Source organism: Poecilia formosa, unplaced genomic scaffold (genome assembly GCF_000485575.1).
Source record: "Poecilia formosa unplaced genomic scaffold, Poecilia_formosa-5.1.2 Scaffold229, whole genome shotgun sequence".
Lineage (NCBI taxonomy): Eukaryota > Metazoa > Chordata > Actinopteri > Cyprinodontiformes > Poeciliidae > Poecilia > Poecilia formosa.
In genome coordinates, this window is record NW_006800168.1 from 1,003,396 (window position 1) to 1,016,944 (window position 13,549).

At 38.7% G+C, this 13,549-nt stretch overlaps 3 protein-coding genes across 3 annotated transcripts in view; 1 reads left to right on the forward strand and 2 right to left on the reverse strand.

Moving 5' to 3' along the window:
* Positions 1 to 5,036, reverse strand: part of kynu (kynureninase) — a 44,203-nt gene extending 39,167 nt beyond the window's left edge. Inside the window, exons 1-2 of the mRNA XM_007568669.2 lie at positions 4,947 to 5,036; positions 3,707 to 3,798 (exon numbers count right to left, since the gene is read on the reverse strand). The gene's annotated coding sequence lies outside the window, so the exon portion shown is untranslated. The remainder of the gene's footprint in view (positions 1 to 3,706; positions 3,799 to 4,946) is intronic.
* LOC103149479 (transcription factor 15) lies at positions 626 to 7,480 on the forward strand. The gene is made up of 2 exons (XM_007568668.2): positions 626 to 1,824; positions 4,369 to 7,480. The coding sequence occupies exons 1-2, from the start codon at positions 1,312 to 1,314 to the stop codon at positions 4,402 to 4,404; spliced, it is 549 nt and encodes a 182-aa protein (XP_007568730.1). The 5' UTR covers positions 626 to 1,311; the 3' UTR covers positions 4,405 to 7,480.
* On the reverse strand, positions 6,910 to 13,107 carry bzw1a (basic leucine zipper and W2 domains 1a). Its single transcript, XM_007568673.2, has 12 exons — positions 13,002 to 13,107; positions 11,276 to 11,348; positions 11,012 to 11,188; positions 10,851 to 10,945; positions 10,701 to 10,766; positions 10,466 to 10,601; positions 10,091 to 10,200; positions 9,140 to 9,310; positions 8,908 to 9,054; positions 8,577 to 8,715; positions 8,347 to 8,469; positions 6,910 to 7,563 (listed from the first exon to the last, which is right to left on the reverse strand). Exons 2-12 carry the CDS (start codon positions 11,337 to 11,339, stop codon positions 7,532 to 7,534), a joined length of 1,260 nt encoding a protein of 419 aa, XP_007568735.1. The 5' UTR covers positions 11,340 to 11,348; positions 13,002 to 13,107; the 3' UTR covers positions 6,910 to 7,531.
* Positions 13,108 to 13,549: the final 442 nt, after the last annotated feature.

The window sequence follows — 13,549 nt, forward strand, 5'->3', positions numbered from 1 at the left end:
GCATGATTGTAAAGTGGAAGAGAAATTACCCATTTTTAATTTTTTAAAATCAAAAATCTGAAAAGTGTGGCGTGCCTTTGCATTCAGACCAAATGAATAGACGAAGCTTTTTCTGCTAAATAGTTGAAGTTCAGTCAAATTGTGTATTGAGAAATCAGTTTTTGACACAGATTTATGTCTGGCCTTTGACTAGTTCATTCTAAGGCTACTTTAATGTAATTGTGGCAAGCATGGCTTCTTATGGGTTTTTTTTTTAAAGAAGTGGACTTCATACTCTAACTGGGTGACTTCTAAGGCTGAAACTGGTTTTATTTTGGGGTAACAGAGTAGATGCATGCCACACTTCCACAATGGAGTATTAGGGCCATTGCAAATAGAAAAAAGTAGCAAGTTTATGCCAAAAAAATTTTTTAAAAAATTTGATTAATCTCTGAAATATAAGGGAAAAGATTTGAATTTTTGGAGTAAAAAATTTGCAAGAGGAAAACCCCTCAGATTTTGAGATTAATCTCAAAATTGTTGGAAAACTTTTGAGTTTCAAAAATCACAATTTTTTTTTTACTTTTGAAAGTCAGAAATTTCCTAATTTTTAAAAATGTTTTACATAATTTCTGAGTTTCAAGAGTTGAGAATTTGCAAGAAAAAAAAAGTGAAATTAGTTTTTGTTTCAAAAATTGCAAATATCTGACTTCTGAAACTCGAACATTTTTATGTTTTTTTTCGCAAAAATTCTAAGTGTCAAAAGACGAAAATTTTCAAAAGTGGAAAAATTTTCTCCCTAAATTCATAAATTTTCATGTTTTTTTTCTACAAAATTCCAGATTTTTTTCTTGCAAATTTTAAACTTTTCAAGCTCGGACATTACACAAAAATACTCTAAACATTTCTGAGATTAATCTAAACATTTCTGTGCTTTTTTGGCAGAAATGTGCTCCTCCATTTTCATTTCTTCTGTCTAAAATGTCCCTGATAGGCCGTCGTACTGTCCTGACATCATGAAATCCCAGTAGTTTGCAGGTTTCTAGTTGTGGGAAAAGTTGAACCAGCATGAAAACTGTTGAGTCTAATTTAGACTCCATCCTCCAGACCACAACAGGTGCCTCCCCTCCTCCTCCACCTGTCTCCCCCTTTCCGCGGCGCGCTGGCCGTGACCCAGAAAGCAGCCGTCATTCTGCAGAAATGGCATGCAGTCCGCTCGGTTCGGTCACCGGATCGGCGGCAGCTGCTGAGCCCCGTCCCCCCCCGGGGCTATTTTCACCCACCGGATAAAGTGCCGCAGCTCGGCGGGATTCGGCGCAGAGCAGCGGCAGGATGAAGTCCCGCACAGACGGCTGCGCCTCCGAGTTAGACACCGACACGGACAGCTCCGATGGGAAGTCCACGGGCGGCTGCAGCCCACCCCGGGAGTCCGGGGAGAGACTGGAGGCGGAGGGCGGCTGCCCCGTTACGGCGAGGCGGCGACGGCGGCGCAGGAGCGGCGTGGGCGGCGGCAGAGACGCGCGGCTGTCCGGCGTCAGCAAACAGCGGCAGGCGGCAAACGCGCGGGAGCGGGACAGGACGCACAGCGTGAACACGGCCTTCACCGCGCTGCGGACGCTCATCCCCACCGAGCCCGCGGACCGGAAGCTGTCCAAGATAGAGACGCTGCGCCTGGCCTCCAGCTACATCTCCCACCTGGCCAACGTGTTGCTGCTGGGGGAGGACTGCCGGGACGGGCAGCCTTGCCTCCGGTACCAAGACATGATCCTGCACGGCTCCGCGGCGCTCAGCGGCCCCTCCCTGCGGCCCATCTGCACCTTCTGCCTCAGCAACCAGAGGAAACAGGTGGGGCGCTTTCTGGACCGCAGGGTCCGAGATACGGTGCACCGATTTATCGGCCCGCCGATTCGGCCGATAATCTACTTCATCAAAGATCTAAAAATTAACCTCTGCCCTCTTCTGCTCTCCTGTGAGCAGAGGAGGCCAATTAAAAGTATCACTACTTCAACATATTTTTACTCAAGTAAAAGCAAAAGGTAGTCGTCCAAGAAATTGCTTCAGTAAAAAAGTATTTGGTAAAAAGTCTATTCAAGTACTGACTAACTAATCAAATTATTCAATATTTAAAAATTACATCAGCAGATGGACCAAAATATAAAATTAAGTGTAAATTTTGTTATTTAAGGACAAAAATGATATTAATTCCTATAAGAAGCTAAAAATAACAAAATCAGACAGAAGAAATTTTTCCAAATCAGTTTCTTTTAATAAATAAATGTATGAAACTTTAACAAAAACTGTAGGTGTGTGTTGCTGTTTGGGGATTTTTTGGTTAAAACATGTTTGTTTTTCATTCAGAGGGTAGAAAATCTAGAAAATTTACTCAAGAAAGAGTAGAAATACTTCATAATAAAAAATCACTCAAGTAAAAATAAAAACTACAATGTAGTAAAAATACTCATAAAAGTAAAATTAAAAAAAAGCTACACAAGTGAATGTAACTGAGTAAATGTAGCTAGTTACTACTCAAATCTGCCTGTCAGAGGTTTCAGACAAAAAAAAAACAACAAAAAAATAAATAAATGAGTACAGGACAAAAATCTGAATCGGCAGGTCAGGTTTTTTAACAAAGTGGTAAAAACTGCAATCAGTGCACCTCTGGTCTGACTATGACGCTCAGCGGGAAGAAAGATAATACATTTTTTTAAAAGCTCAAGTTACTTTTAAAAATTTGCTTCAAAACTTAAATGTTACATTACCATTTGGTCTGATTTTCTTTTCACTGCCCATATATGGTACAGTTATCAAAAATAAAAAAAATCCTGAAAGTGTTTATTGCATCATTTTCACCCTTTATGGACAAAAGAAAAAAAATCCGATATGTCTGAAGTGTGGTACAGCTTATGAGTCTATTTCGGAATAATTTTGTTTTAATTATTATCATTTTAAATATAAAAAGAAAAACTAAATTTAAATTTCTACTCATCTGTTTGACTCCAAAAAATGTTTGTTTGTTGTTTACATTTTGACCTCAAACCCCAATAATCAAACAAAACTTTTAAAAAATCCCCCCAAAAAAGGAAACTTATTTGATTCCACCCCCAAAAAGAATAAATCTTTTTTTTTCCAGTAGAAATACAAGTTTGGTTTAATTTTGTTCGTATTTAAAATTATTTCAAAACAGTACCTGCACTGAAAAATGGAAAATTCATCTTATTTATCAATTTTATTTCTTTTACAGCTTGAATTACTCTAGCAAAGTATACACTTGTGATGTCACTACAGATAGATACATAAAATAATAATAAGAAGAAGAATCATATCTTCCTAATGCTAACTGAAGTGCAGAGGATATTAAATGTTCCAATTTCTTTCTCATTTTATCTTTATTTTTTTAATTTACTTTTATTTTACAACTATAAAAGCTATGTTTTATTTGACCACAAAAGAAAAAAATGGCTAAAATTTCCATAAAACCTCAATATAAAAATCAAATAATAAACAATTTCCCCCCATCAGGTTTCTGATAATTAATAGAGTTAATGAGATCGATGTTTACGTTTTTTAATTATGTCAATAATGTTTTAAATAAACAATTAAATGTGAAAGTTAATTTTTGAAAACTTGTATTCATGATTTGCACTCACATTTTATTCATGTTAGAGATTAAATGATTAAAATATTTAAGTATAATTTAAATGGTCACACTGTACATTATATTCCATACCTGTTGCACCAAAATTTGGAGAGGAGCTGCTTCTTCCTGTTCATCTCCAGCTGTCCCGGTCTGGCCAGTAAAATCAGGAATTTATAATTAAACTGCAAATTACAAAGGAAAGAAGAAGAATTAATCATAGGCTGGGATGAAAACCACAGTGAAAAACAACTCAATATTAAACATTTAAAGACATTAATCTACAAGATTCACATGGTACAATCTAATAAATCTATGATTACATAAGAAAAATGTAGAGAAGTCACCAGCGGTCAGAAACAGGTGGGGGAGGAACAGCTGGAGAAAACTTTCATAACCACCAATATGGTGACTAAATGTGGAAATTCAAAATTTGTTACCAACTTTGATGGTTTTTATCCCTTTAGATTGCTTCTTTACTCAGCTGATAGTTTTTTATGTATTCTTTTCTTGAATCTATTGTAGTTCTAAGATTCTAACTTTCAATTTTTGGTATATAAATACCAGTGCGAAATATCTGACAAAATAAAACCCAAACCCATAGAAAAACATCTATAAAAATGATACATTTATGCATTTCATCTAGCTTGCCTTGTACACAGGTGCTAATCATTAGCTTGTACAGGAACAAACATCTCTATAAACATATTTAAATACACAATGTTGGTTAAAAAACTGTTTCTTTATCTCCACAGCTCAGAGATGGAGGGAAACACTCCTCTTCTGTGTGAAACGAAGCGGCTCTGGACAGACCCGGAGTCCATCTGATGTTTACAGTCTAAACTTTGTAAATACATATTTATTTTTTTAACATACTACAGGACAATAATGACTTTTTGAGCGCTTTCTGTCCAGCTTCGGTGAGTTTCTGAACCTCAGTGTTTTGACTGAGACGTAACCTGAGTCTGTGTGCGCAGCTGCACCTGACGTGGGGCTATTTTGGTCCCCACCAATAGTACAAACTACCCCCTGACCCACCACCACCGAGTGTACCTCCTAAAAACAAGCTGGTCACCTTCAGTGCAGTAGTTGCTGTCAGTTTACTGGTGGCTGCCTTCAGCAGTAAGAAGGCTGTCCATTACTACTACCTCTAGTGGTGGACATCAGTAACTGCAACACTTGCAGAACCAGACAGTGCAACTGGTTTAGCTTTATTCCCCAACAACCATTAGCTGAAGTTCTCAACATACTAGATAAAGAATTGGATACATTGATATTCTACCAATCCACCAGCTACAAAACCACCAATTACAGGAGAAAATCAATTGGTTACCTAAAGAAACGGGTTGGTTGGCCTGTTATGCCTTGCAGGAAGAAGGTTCTGTGTCTTCCTCGTGCCTGAGTGAGTTTTCTTCATGTTCACTGAACAAAAACATGGCTGTTAACTTAAATTGTTTCTCTAAACCAGAAAAGTGTCCAACTATAGTTCTCAACAGCTACTATCCAGCTTCTCCAAGACACCTAATTTCAGTGATTGGTGCGTTACTATTTGGTATCTAGTTTGCATTACCGCCACCTACTGGTGTGGAGTGTCGTTACCAGGCCTTCATTTTCTTGTGGCGTTTATTTGCCGATTATAACTTAATGGCGCATTACTGCCACCAACAGGTAAGGGGTGTGGATCAGGATTCTAACATTTACACTAAATAATTTAAAAATATTAATTAAATTCTTCCAACTAAGCCTGTACACAAAAGAGACTGCAATATAACTTTCCTTATATTTCTAAAAATGTAGCATAATGTATTCAACTGCCTCTTCCTATTCTAAAGAGTGCTACTCAATTCACTGTGTCCAAAAAAGTTGATTTTATTGCAGATGGAAATATGAACCTTCAATCTCAAACCGTATTCTGCCTACTGAAAATAATTCGACTGGGAAGCATGGATTAAAAGATTACATTGTGCTAACAAAATGAATGTGTTAATGTGAAAGCAATGAAAGTGAAAAGGTTAAAAAGAGGAGTCTATTCTTAACCAAAACTTCAATGTAGCTAGCTAGTTAGCTACACTGAAGCTACTTTTCAATGTGATTAGACGATAGCCAACGCTGAAACTAACAAATTTTTGATGTGGCTAGCTAGAGGCTAGCTAGTTTTTAATATATCAAGCTAGCTAACCTGAAGCTAGCTAGTTTTCAATGTGACAACATTGGAACTCTAGTTTTTGATGTGGCTAGCTAGAAGCTAGCTAGTTTTCAATATATCAAACTGGTTGCACTAAAGCTGACTAGCCTACTAGATTCAGTGGTAGATTAATTGTACATTTGATTTATATGTAAAAGTCAGATTTTCTGGCTGTAAGTTGGAAAGATCAACTAAAATATTTTCCAAAGTTGGACATCTGTGAGACAGCACATGTTCAATATCCAACATGGCTCCCTCTAGCTAGCAAACATCTTTTATTTAAGAAAGGCAGGTTTATAATTTTGTTTCTGACATACCAGAAACTCAGATGTTTATAAATGTGACATTTTTATTGTGGGGATTTTCTTAACCTGTCAAATATTTTTATGATTAGTCGTAACTTGATTTCACTGCACACTGTTCAGACATATTAACCTAAAGTGTTGAAAAGTTTACTACTGCAATGCTGCACAGTCACTTTAACAGCACAAGATGTGCATCAGACTGCCTTTTGCACTTTTATGGAATTTAAAAATGTGATATTAAACTCATGTGGATCCCTTTGATATTTATAATACAGCACTAAACTATTACTGGGAAATTTTGCCCTCTACCTCAGATCTGTGTTTTAAATACGAAGGCCTACCTCTGATCGAAATTAATAACAGGACTGTAACAAATACTTGAATGTCAGACTCGTCTGTCCTTTGCACACTGAATGAAACTTCTTGAAGAAAAATGTATTTTTGTACGAAAAAAATAAACTTTATCAACCAGTCTTTGTACATTTCTTTCCAATAGTAGTCTCAAGATTTTTTGAATAATCAATTGGAAAATGTCATCAATACCACAATTTTTAATGTACCCTGATGTTATACTCAAACACATCAGGTTTTATATTTTAGTAAATCTTTATATTATTTAAAATATTTCTTAAATGCACCTATACATAAAAGTTTTAGTAAAGTAGCAAAGCAGATTAAGCAAAGTGGAAGGAGCGGGGCTTGATCAGACCAATCAGAGCTGGTTATAAATAGCCAGTAAAACCTTTGTACTTTTATGAACTTAACATTTAATTTATTGCAGTGAAATACAACAAATACAGCAAAAAGCGTTTCAATAATCTTTATTTCATAAAAAAGTCAAATTGGTTTATATCAGATTAAAGAAAGTATAAACTGACGATAATCAGGTAGCTGGCGAGGCATTTTACAGGGCGGGGGCTGGTTGGGGCGTTTCTTCAGACAGACTGAGCAGAAACAGGAAAAAAAAGTGGAAATAAAACTAAACTGAGTTTGCCAAAAAAAAAAAAAAAAAAACAAAGCAAAATAAACGGGATAAAAAAAACTTTGGCAAAACCGATTACATTTGTCAGCCTTGCAGTCGCATGGCTTCCCTTAAATATAAACCCAATCCTGCTTCAGAAACAAGAGGCTGGGATTATTCCGAATCCTTGGATCCAGATTACAGAAGGCATTGGAGACGAATCGAGAACAGAGGGCAGAATTCCTGGTTTTCCTGATTCCCCGGCGGAGCCGTGGCTCCTCCAGGAGCGTTTGCTTTTAAATACTGCTGAAACTTTTCAGTGGTAGAGGTGAGTGTTTGTGGAGAGAAATCAGTAACAGGAGGTAGAAGAGGAAGGGCCAAGACATTCTACTGCTCCTGCTGCTACAAAACAAAACAAAAAAAAAAAAAAAAAAAAAACTGGAAAAGCTCGTCTGGTGATGAAGGTTTCAGTCTGCCTCTTCTTCATCAGATTCAGACTCTGCAGAAAAGAAAATTAGATTTTTTTAGCAAGAGTTTTTGGAGCCCAATTGAAGCCATGTTCAAACAGTTCAACTTTTATTTTGACACATTCTGTTAAAAATAAAAGATAAAATCCTCATTAGCTTTCTAGCTAACACCTGATGGTTTTGGGTCAGTTCCCACGTCATGATGCTGCAACTACCATGTTTCAAAGTGGATGTCAGGAACTTTTGGACCGTAACAGTTTTTTCCAGGGGAATATGAAGAGTTCAGGAGAGTTGTGACAAGTTGAAGACAACCAGTTTAATTGGACAGGATAATTATGACAAAAACTGTAGAGTTTAGAAACCCTAACATTTGCTTGGTTTTTTAAAAAACTAAAAAGACTCCAAACGCTTAAAAAAAAAAAAAAACCATTAGATTGTAGACGTAGCATTAGCCTGTGGCTGCATTACTGCTATAAGCTAATGCTGCAAACGTGATTGAAGTCAGTGACGTAGGAAACTTCCATGATGAAACAATTTAATGGCATTTGTTTAAATATTAGTTTCATGTGACATGGTTCTATATGTTTGATTATCAAGGTTATTTTTAGAACCAGCAAAACGTTTTAAATAAAGTCAAAAAGAACAAAGATACAAGTTTATTAGAAATCTGATGCCTTGTCTCCGTGTTTTGGTGAACAAGTTTTCATTGTCACTCAGTGAAAACGAGGCGTCCATTATGATCAGGATGTACATTCACATTCTTTTATTGGTTCTTTTGGAGAAAGCTCAGTAAATTAGCCGCTAAGCTAACATACCTTCCTCGGCGTTCTTCAGCCACTCGACGAATTTCTTCATCTGCTCGAGGAAAATGCTCTTCCCCTTGGCGACGTGGGCTTCAGAGTACCACTTCAGTATGGCCTCTTCGCTCAAAACGTCAGCTGAGAGACGGAAGACAAAGTTTCTCAAAGCACCTGCTTCGACTCAACCACAACTCAACACAACGGAAACAGGAAAACAAAACGCGGTGACTCAGTTGGAGGCAGACCTTTGTAGAGGAGCACCACGATCTTCTGAAACGCCTTCATGAAGTGGATGTTGTCGTAGCAGTACTCCTGGATCTTCAGCAGCAGGCTGAGCTCAGACAGACCCTGGGAGGTGAAGGCTTTCAGCAGAGGGCTGTATTGCTGCAAAAAAAAAAAGATTTACAGGAGATTTTACAACACAACTCTGCATTATTTTTACTTTAACATCTTTGTTTTGATCATATTGGAGCTAAAGGCCTCCAGCAACTGTAAAGATAAAAACAAAACGGGTGATAAATTCATTTTATGGTTTTTGAAAATTTAACTTTTTAGAAAATGTTGATTTTTTTTCACCTTCAAGTGTTTGATGGCTTGTTCGGTCACCAGCTCTTCCTTCTTGTTCCACTCCACGCAGCTCATCACACTGGTCCAGATGATGCCGATCATGCCCTGCTCTGACAGGCCGGCCTTCTTCATCTCCTCCCTGGTGAAGGCGATGATCTGAGGAGCAAACACCGCGCGGTTACCGATGGTTACCACCCATTTCCCCTCTCTGTTGATGGAGTTACAGCAGCAGGAAGCTCACCTCTTTCTGAGGGTCTCCACGCAACATCATTTCCTGGAGCTCCTTCTGCAGCTCCTTGCGGGCGCCGATCGATTGCTGGTTGCGGGCGAAGTCGGACAACTCCTTCAGCCCGGCGTCGGTGAAGTACTTAGAAAAATGCTCACAGCTCCGTTTGTTGGCAGGAAAGAGTTCCTGAAGAAAGAAATAAAGCAATCCCAAAGCAGGCGAGGTCAGACGCAGCTCAGGACAAACTACTGGAAAATTATCAAACATGGATGCTATTAGCCTTTTTAGCTAAAGTCATCGTAATCTGATGTCCACAAAAAGGTAAGGTTTGTTGTTTATGTGATAAAGCAACAATAGAAGGAACAATTTCATAAAATAGAATGAAGTTAACATTTAACAATTAAAGCTTAATTTGCAAGTCATATTGCAAGTGTTTAATTCTAATTCACAAATAAAATGCTGCACTTAACTTGAACAGAGAAGTTCAGAAATGCAGTGTGTGCAAATTTCTTCCTTCTACTTAACTTTTCATTCATACACTTTGACATAAACACTCTTAGTAAAACTATTGGGATTGTGGTAACTGTCATTTTAGCAGCCGTCCTCATGATGGAAATCTGGTCTTAAAACCTGATTTCTGCCTTTAAATTTTTTTTACTGGATCAAAATCAACAGAAAACTTTAAACCAATGTGGAAAATATTCACACAATACATTAGTTTGCTTATTTATTGACAAATTAAATGCTAATCTACTTCATCTAGATTCACCAGCAGCAACTTTTCTTATAAAAACAGTTTAGTTGCCTCAACATTTTAAAAATGACTCTAAAAAGTAGATTTTTTTTTATTTTCATCTAAATATTCAAATATCAGGTCAACATCTGGATTTCAGGCGGCTCGTCTGTAAAAGCACTGGATGTTTCCATGGTTACAGGAGACGGAGAGCGTCTCCCGTAACGTTTTACCATCAGCCTGTTGTCCATGCCGACTTTGCGCAGACTGCCAGCAACAGAGTTGATGTCCTTCTCGTTGATCCACGACTTGAACAGCTTGACAGCAAAAGCTGCAGAAACTCCTAGAAGCAGAGCCGGGTACAAACTAGTTACATTTAAACTAGTTCCATTTAAACTAGCTACATTCCACTTAGCTTCATAATTCTGTGCATCTGATTATGTAATTTTAAACATTAAATGATAATTTGATCAGTACTTTTTACTTTTACTTGAGGAACAATATTTTAAGTTCTGCTACGATAAAGTGAAAGTTTTGGGCACATTCGGGTCAAACACAGGAACAGGAAGTGATAAACCCCAGCAGGAAGTGGCTGTGTGGAGCCTCACCCTCTTTGACGAGGTTCTCGTTGTAGAGGCTGGTCAGGATGGAGGCGGATATGCTGCCGTTGGCCAGCAGGATGCCGGTCAGCATGGCCAGCTTGTTGCGCTCAGACTCAGTGAACCCCTTTAGAAACAGCAGCAGCTGCAAACAAACAGCCTCAGCGTTAGCAGGTGCTGCAGCGCTGCGGTGTCACGTTGCAGCGATAATCCACTCCATCTATAAACAGCTGCGTCTCCTCACCTTCTTGATCTCCTCCTCGAAGCCCTTCTCCAGGTACTTGTAGCGCCTGATCAGCTTGTTAAAAACCTGATGAGAGGAACAGAAACCTTGTCAGCGTCTGTTGTTTAAACCCACCGGAGCGCTGCGCTGCATCGCTGCGTCACGTCGTACCTGAGCATATGCTTGCATGGTCTCCAGGTCTTCCTGCGCCGTAAAGAGGCAGAACTCGGTGCGGGTCATGTCGTCAGACAGCGTCCCGCCTGGTGCTGTGGGACACACGGTTAGCTTTCAGGAAACTCAAACACAAACCGCCGCCACTCTCTGAGACTTACCCAGCATGCCGCCGGCCACCAGGATGTCGAAGAGCGTCTCTGCATACCGGCGGTAGTCGAGTTTGGCGCCAGAGGCATCAAGGAACTTTGCGACCGCCTCCAAATCAGTGCCAGTTTGATTCAAGCCTTGTACGATACTTTCTTGAAACTGAGTAGGGTCAAATCTCTCCTTTTCATCTAGGAGGGGGTGAAAATAATAACGTTAAATCAGAAGCAGAAGAAGCAGAGAAATGGAGGAAGAAACGCCAAGAGGAGAGCAGTTACCTCTTTTCCTCGTTTTGAAACGCTGGCCGGTTAGCGTTGGCTTTTGCTGCTTTTGATTATTCATAAAAGACACCTGGGAGGAGACGAAGACAACGGTTAATGACCAAACTACAACAGAAGAAAGACTTTACACCTTTCAGACATGCTGCAGCTCTATTCAACAATAAACAGTGAAACTGAACAAACTGGATGGAAGGCGATGATTTTACTCACAAAAACAAACAAAACTCTGCTGGTAAATTTGTTTTAAAATAAACCAAAGTCAGGAGGAAACTAGTCTTTTCTAAATGTTTTAAAAACATAATTTCACACAAGCTGTGTTGCTGCACACTGCTGATCAGCTTGGCAAGAAAATAAAACAAAAACATCTGACTGACTAGAAATACAACAAGCTGCTGCCCGTTTAAATAAGATTTAAAATATTGATTAAATTCATCTTTTTATTCAACATTTTGCTGGATGTCTTAGAGTTACATCTGCTACAGATAATGTAGGAGAAAAGTTTTACAATACAGAGGTTTTTTCAAACCAAATTTATGTTTATAAACTTCAGTTACAGAAATAAATACAAGAAAATGTAAAAGTTTATGTTACCATTTTGCTCACACCATCCTCTTAAAAGACTGCTTATGCGAAAGAGTAATAATCAAAATATGAAAATTGATTTTTAAAATATATTTTACACTGATTGAATTTAACAAAATACAGACAATTAAGTCAACATATCCATTTTTACTGGTAATCTAATTCTGCAAGGGGTGAAAATAAATTCCCTAAAACTTAATTTAAAATGTCCCAGCTGTCTCAACATTTAATTTATAACACTGGTGTTACTAAGAAAGTCTCCTGATGCTCTTTCCCGTCATATTTATCAGGTGCGGCATGAATTTCCGGGCTGATCGGGTCACATCGTGCCACCTGACCCTAACATGTCTTCATGCCTGCGGTCTTTACAGTAGTTTGCTCAACGCTCAGAAATATAAATACCAACATATTGTTTTTAAACACACCACAAAACTGTTTTCTAAAGTTATTTAATGTAAAATGACGCAAAATAACAGATTTAAGCCTTATTTTTTTCCTCACAGGTGAGGCTTTTAAAGCGCCTCACAAAAGGAAGGAGGGCCAGACAAAAGGCGAAGCTGGGAGGTACAATGGAGCTGGTGGGTGTCGGGTCGTGATTTCGAACAACTGCCGCCATTATCGGCCTTTTTATGAGGAATTGTGTGTAAATCCAACATGGAAGGATATCAGGAATATTCCTGAACAATCTGATCATTTGTAAGCTGGGATCATTTCATACTAAAGCCGGCTAACTAAGGGATTAGCTCAGGCTAACTTCGGGCCTCACCATGCGCCGGGCCGCTGTTTGTTAGCCGGGCCTGCTGCGTTACTAACCGGGCTTACATCACCAGCATTATTCGGTTCAAACCTCACTGAGATCTAAGGACAGTTGGTCTGTACTTAAACACAGCCTCCCATCGCAATGTCACGCCGATCCGTGACACTTTGTTGAAGCAGAGCTAAAGAAAGCGTGAGCGCAGCTAATGCTAGCAGTAAGCTAACTAAACTGGAGCAAACAGGATTCGCCCTCCGGCGGACCAAAACCCCCGACTCCAAAAGAGCCCCTAAACTTGACTTACAACAACTAATTAAACATGCCGCCGGTCCAAATAAACAACCCACAGTTTGGAGAACACTTGAGGATTCTGGTGAGTATACTCACCGAAATTAATGCAGATAAAAAACGGTTGTGAACCAGGGGAAGTGAAGCAAATGTCAAGTCTCTGAGCGGCCCAAACAAAAAGACCTTCCCGTCAGGACTACAGCTGGCTCCGCCCACCGCGCATGCGTGGTTAGAGGGGATGAGAAGAGGAGGATTACCAATTCTTCCAACCCACCCAAAGCTCAAAGTTTACGTTTTATTTTCAATTCATTGTGTCTACTAGATTATATGTCCGGTTTTGGTATATTATTTACCTCCTTATAGATTTCTTCTATTTTTCCTTTTTTTTGGTCATATATATTTAAGTATTTCAGATCATCAAAGCATCCGACAAAGGCGAAGATGAACTTTAAGTTTTAACCTGTGTATTTTACACAGATGATCTGTAGTGATTAGTAGAGCTGTGGGAAAAACGGTGTTAAAAAAAACAGCAAAAAAAGTGCTCATGTGTAGCTAAAGCTATTAGCATGAAAGCAGTTTAAATAAAAAATCTCTGGACATTTCACAGGGTCATATGCTATTGATGGATACATAAAATTAAAATCAAA

Excerpts from the sequence above, each read along its gene's own strand:
- LOC103149479 (XM_007568668.2), top strand. The coding sequence starts at position 1,312 with ATGAAGTCCCGCACAGACGGCTGCGCCTCCGAGTTAGACACCGACACG. Across the intron at positions 1,825-4,368 it reads TCAGCAACCAGAGGAAACAG|CTCAGAGATGGAGGGAAACA; the intron begins GTGGGGCGCTTT and ends TTATCTCCACAG.
- bzw1a (XM_007568673.2), bottom strand. The coding sequence starts at position 11,339 with ATGAATAATCAAAAGCAGCAAAAGCCAACGCTAACCGGCCAGCGTTTC. Across the intron at positions 10,602-10,700 it reads TCGAGGAGGAGATCAAGAAG|CTGCTGCTGTTTCTAAAGGG; the intron begins GTGAGGAGACGC and ends GTTTGTTTGCAG. Across the intron at positions 7,564-8,346 it reads GCTGAAGAACGCCGAGGAAG|AGTCTGAATCTGATGAAGAA; the intron begins GTATGTTAGCTT and ends TCTTTTCTGCAG.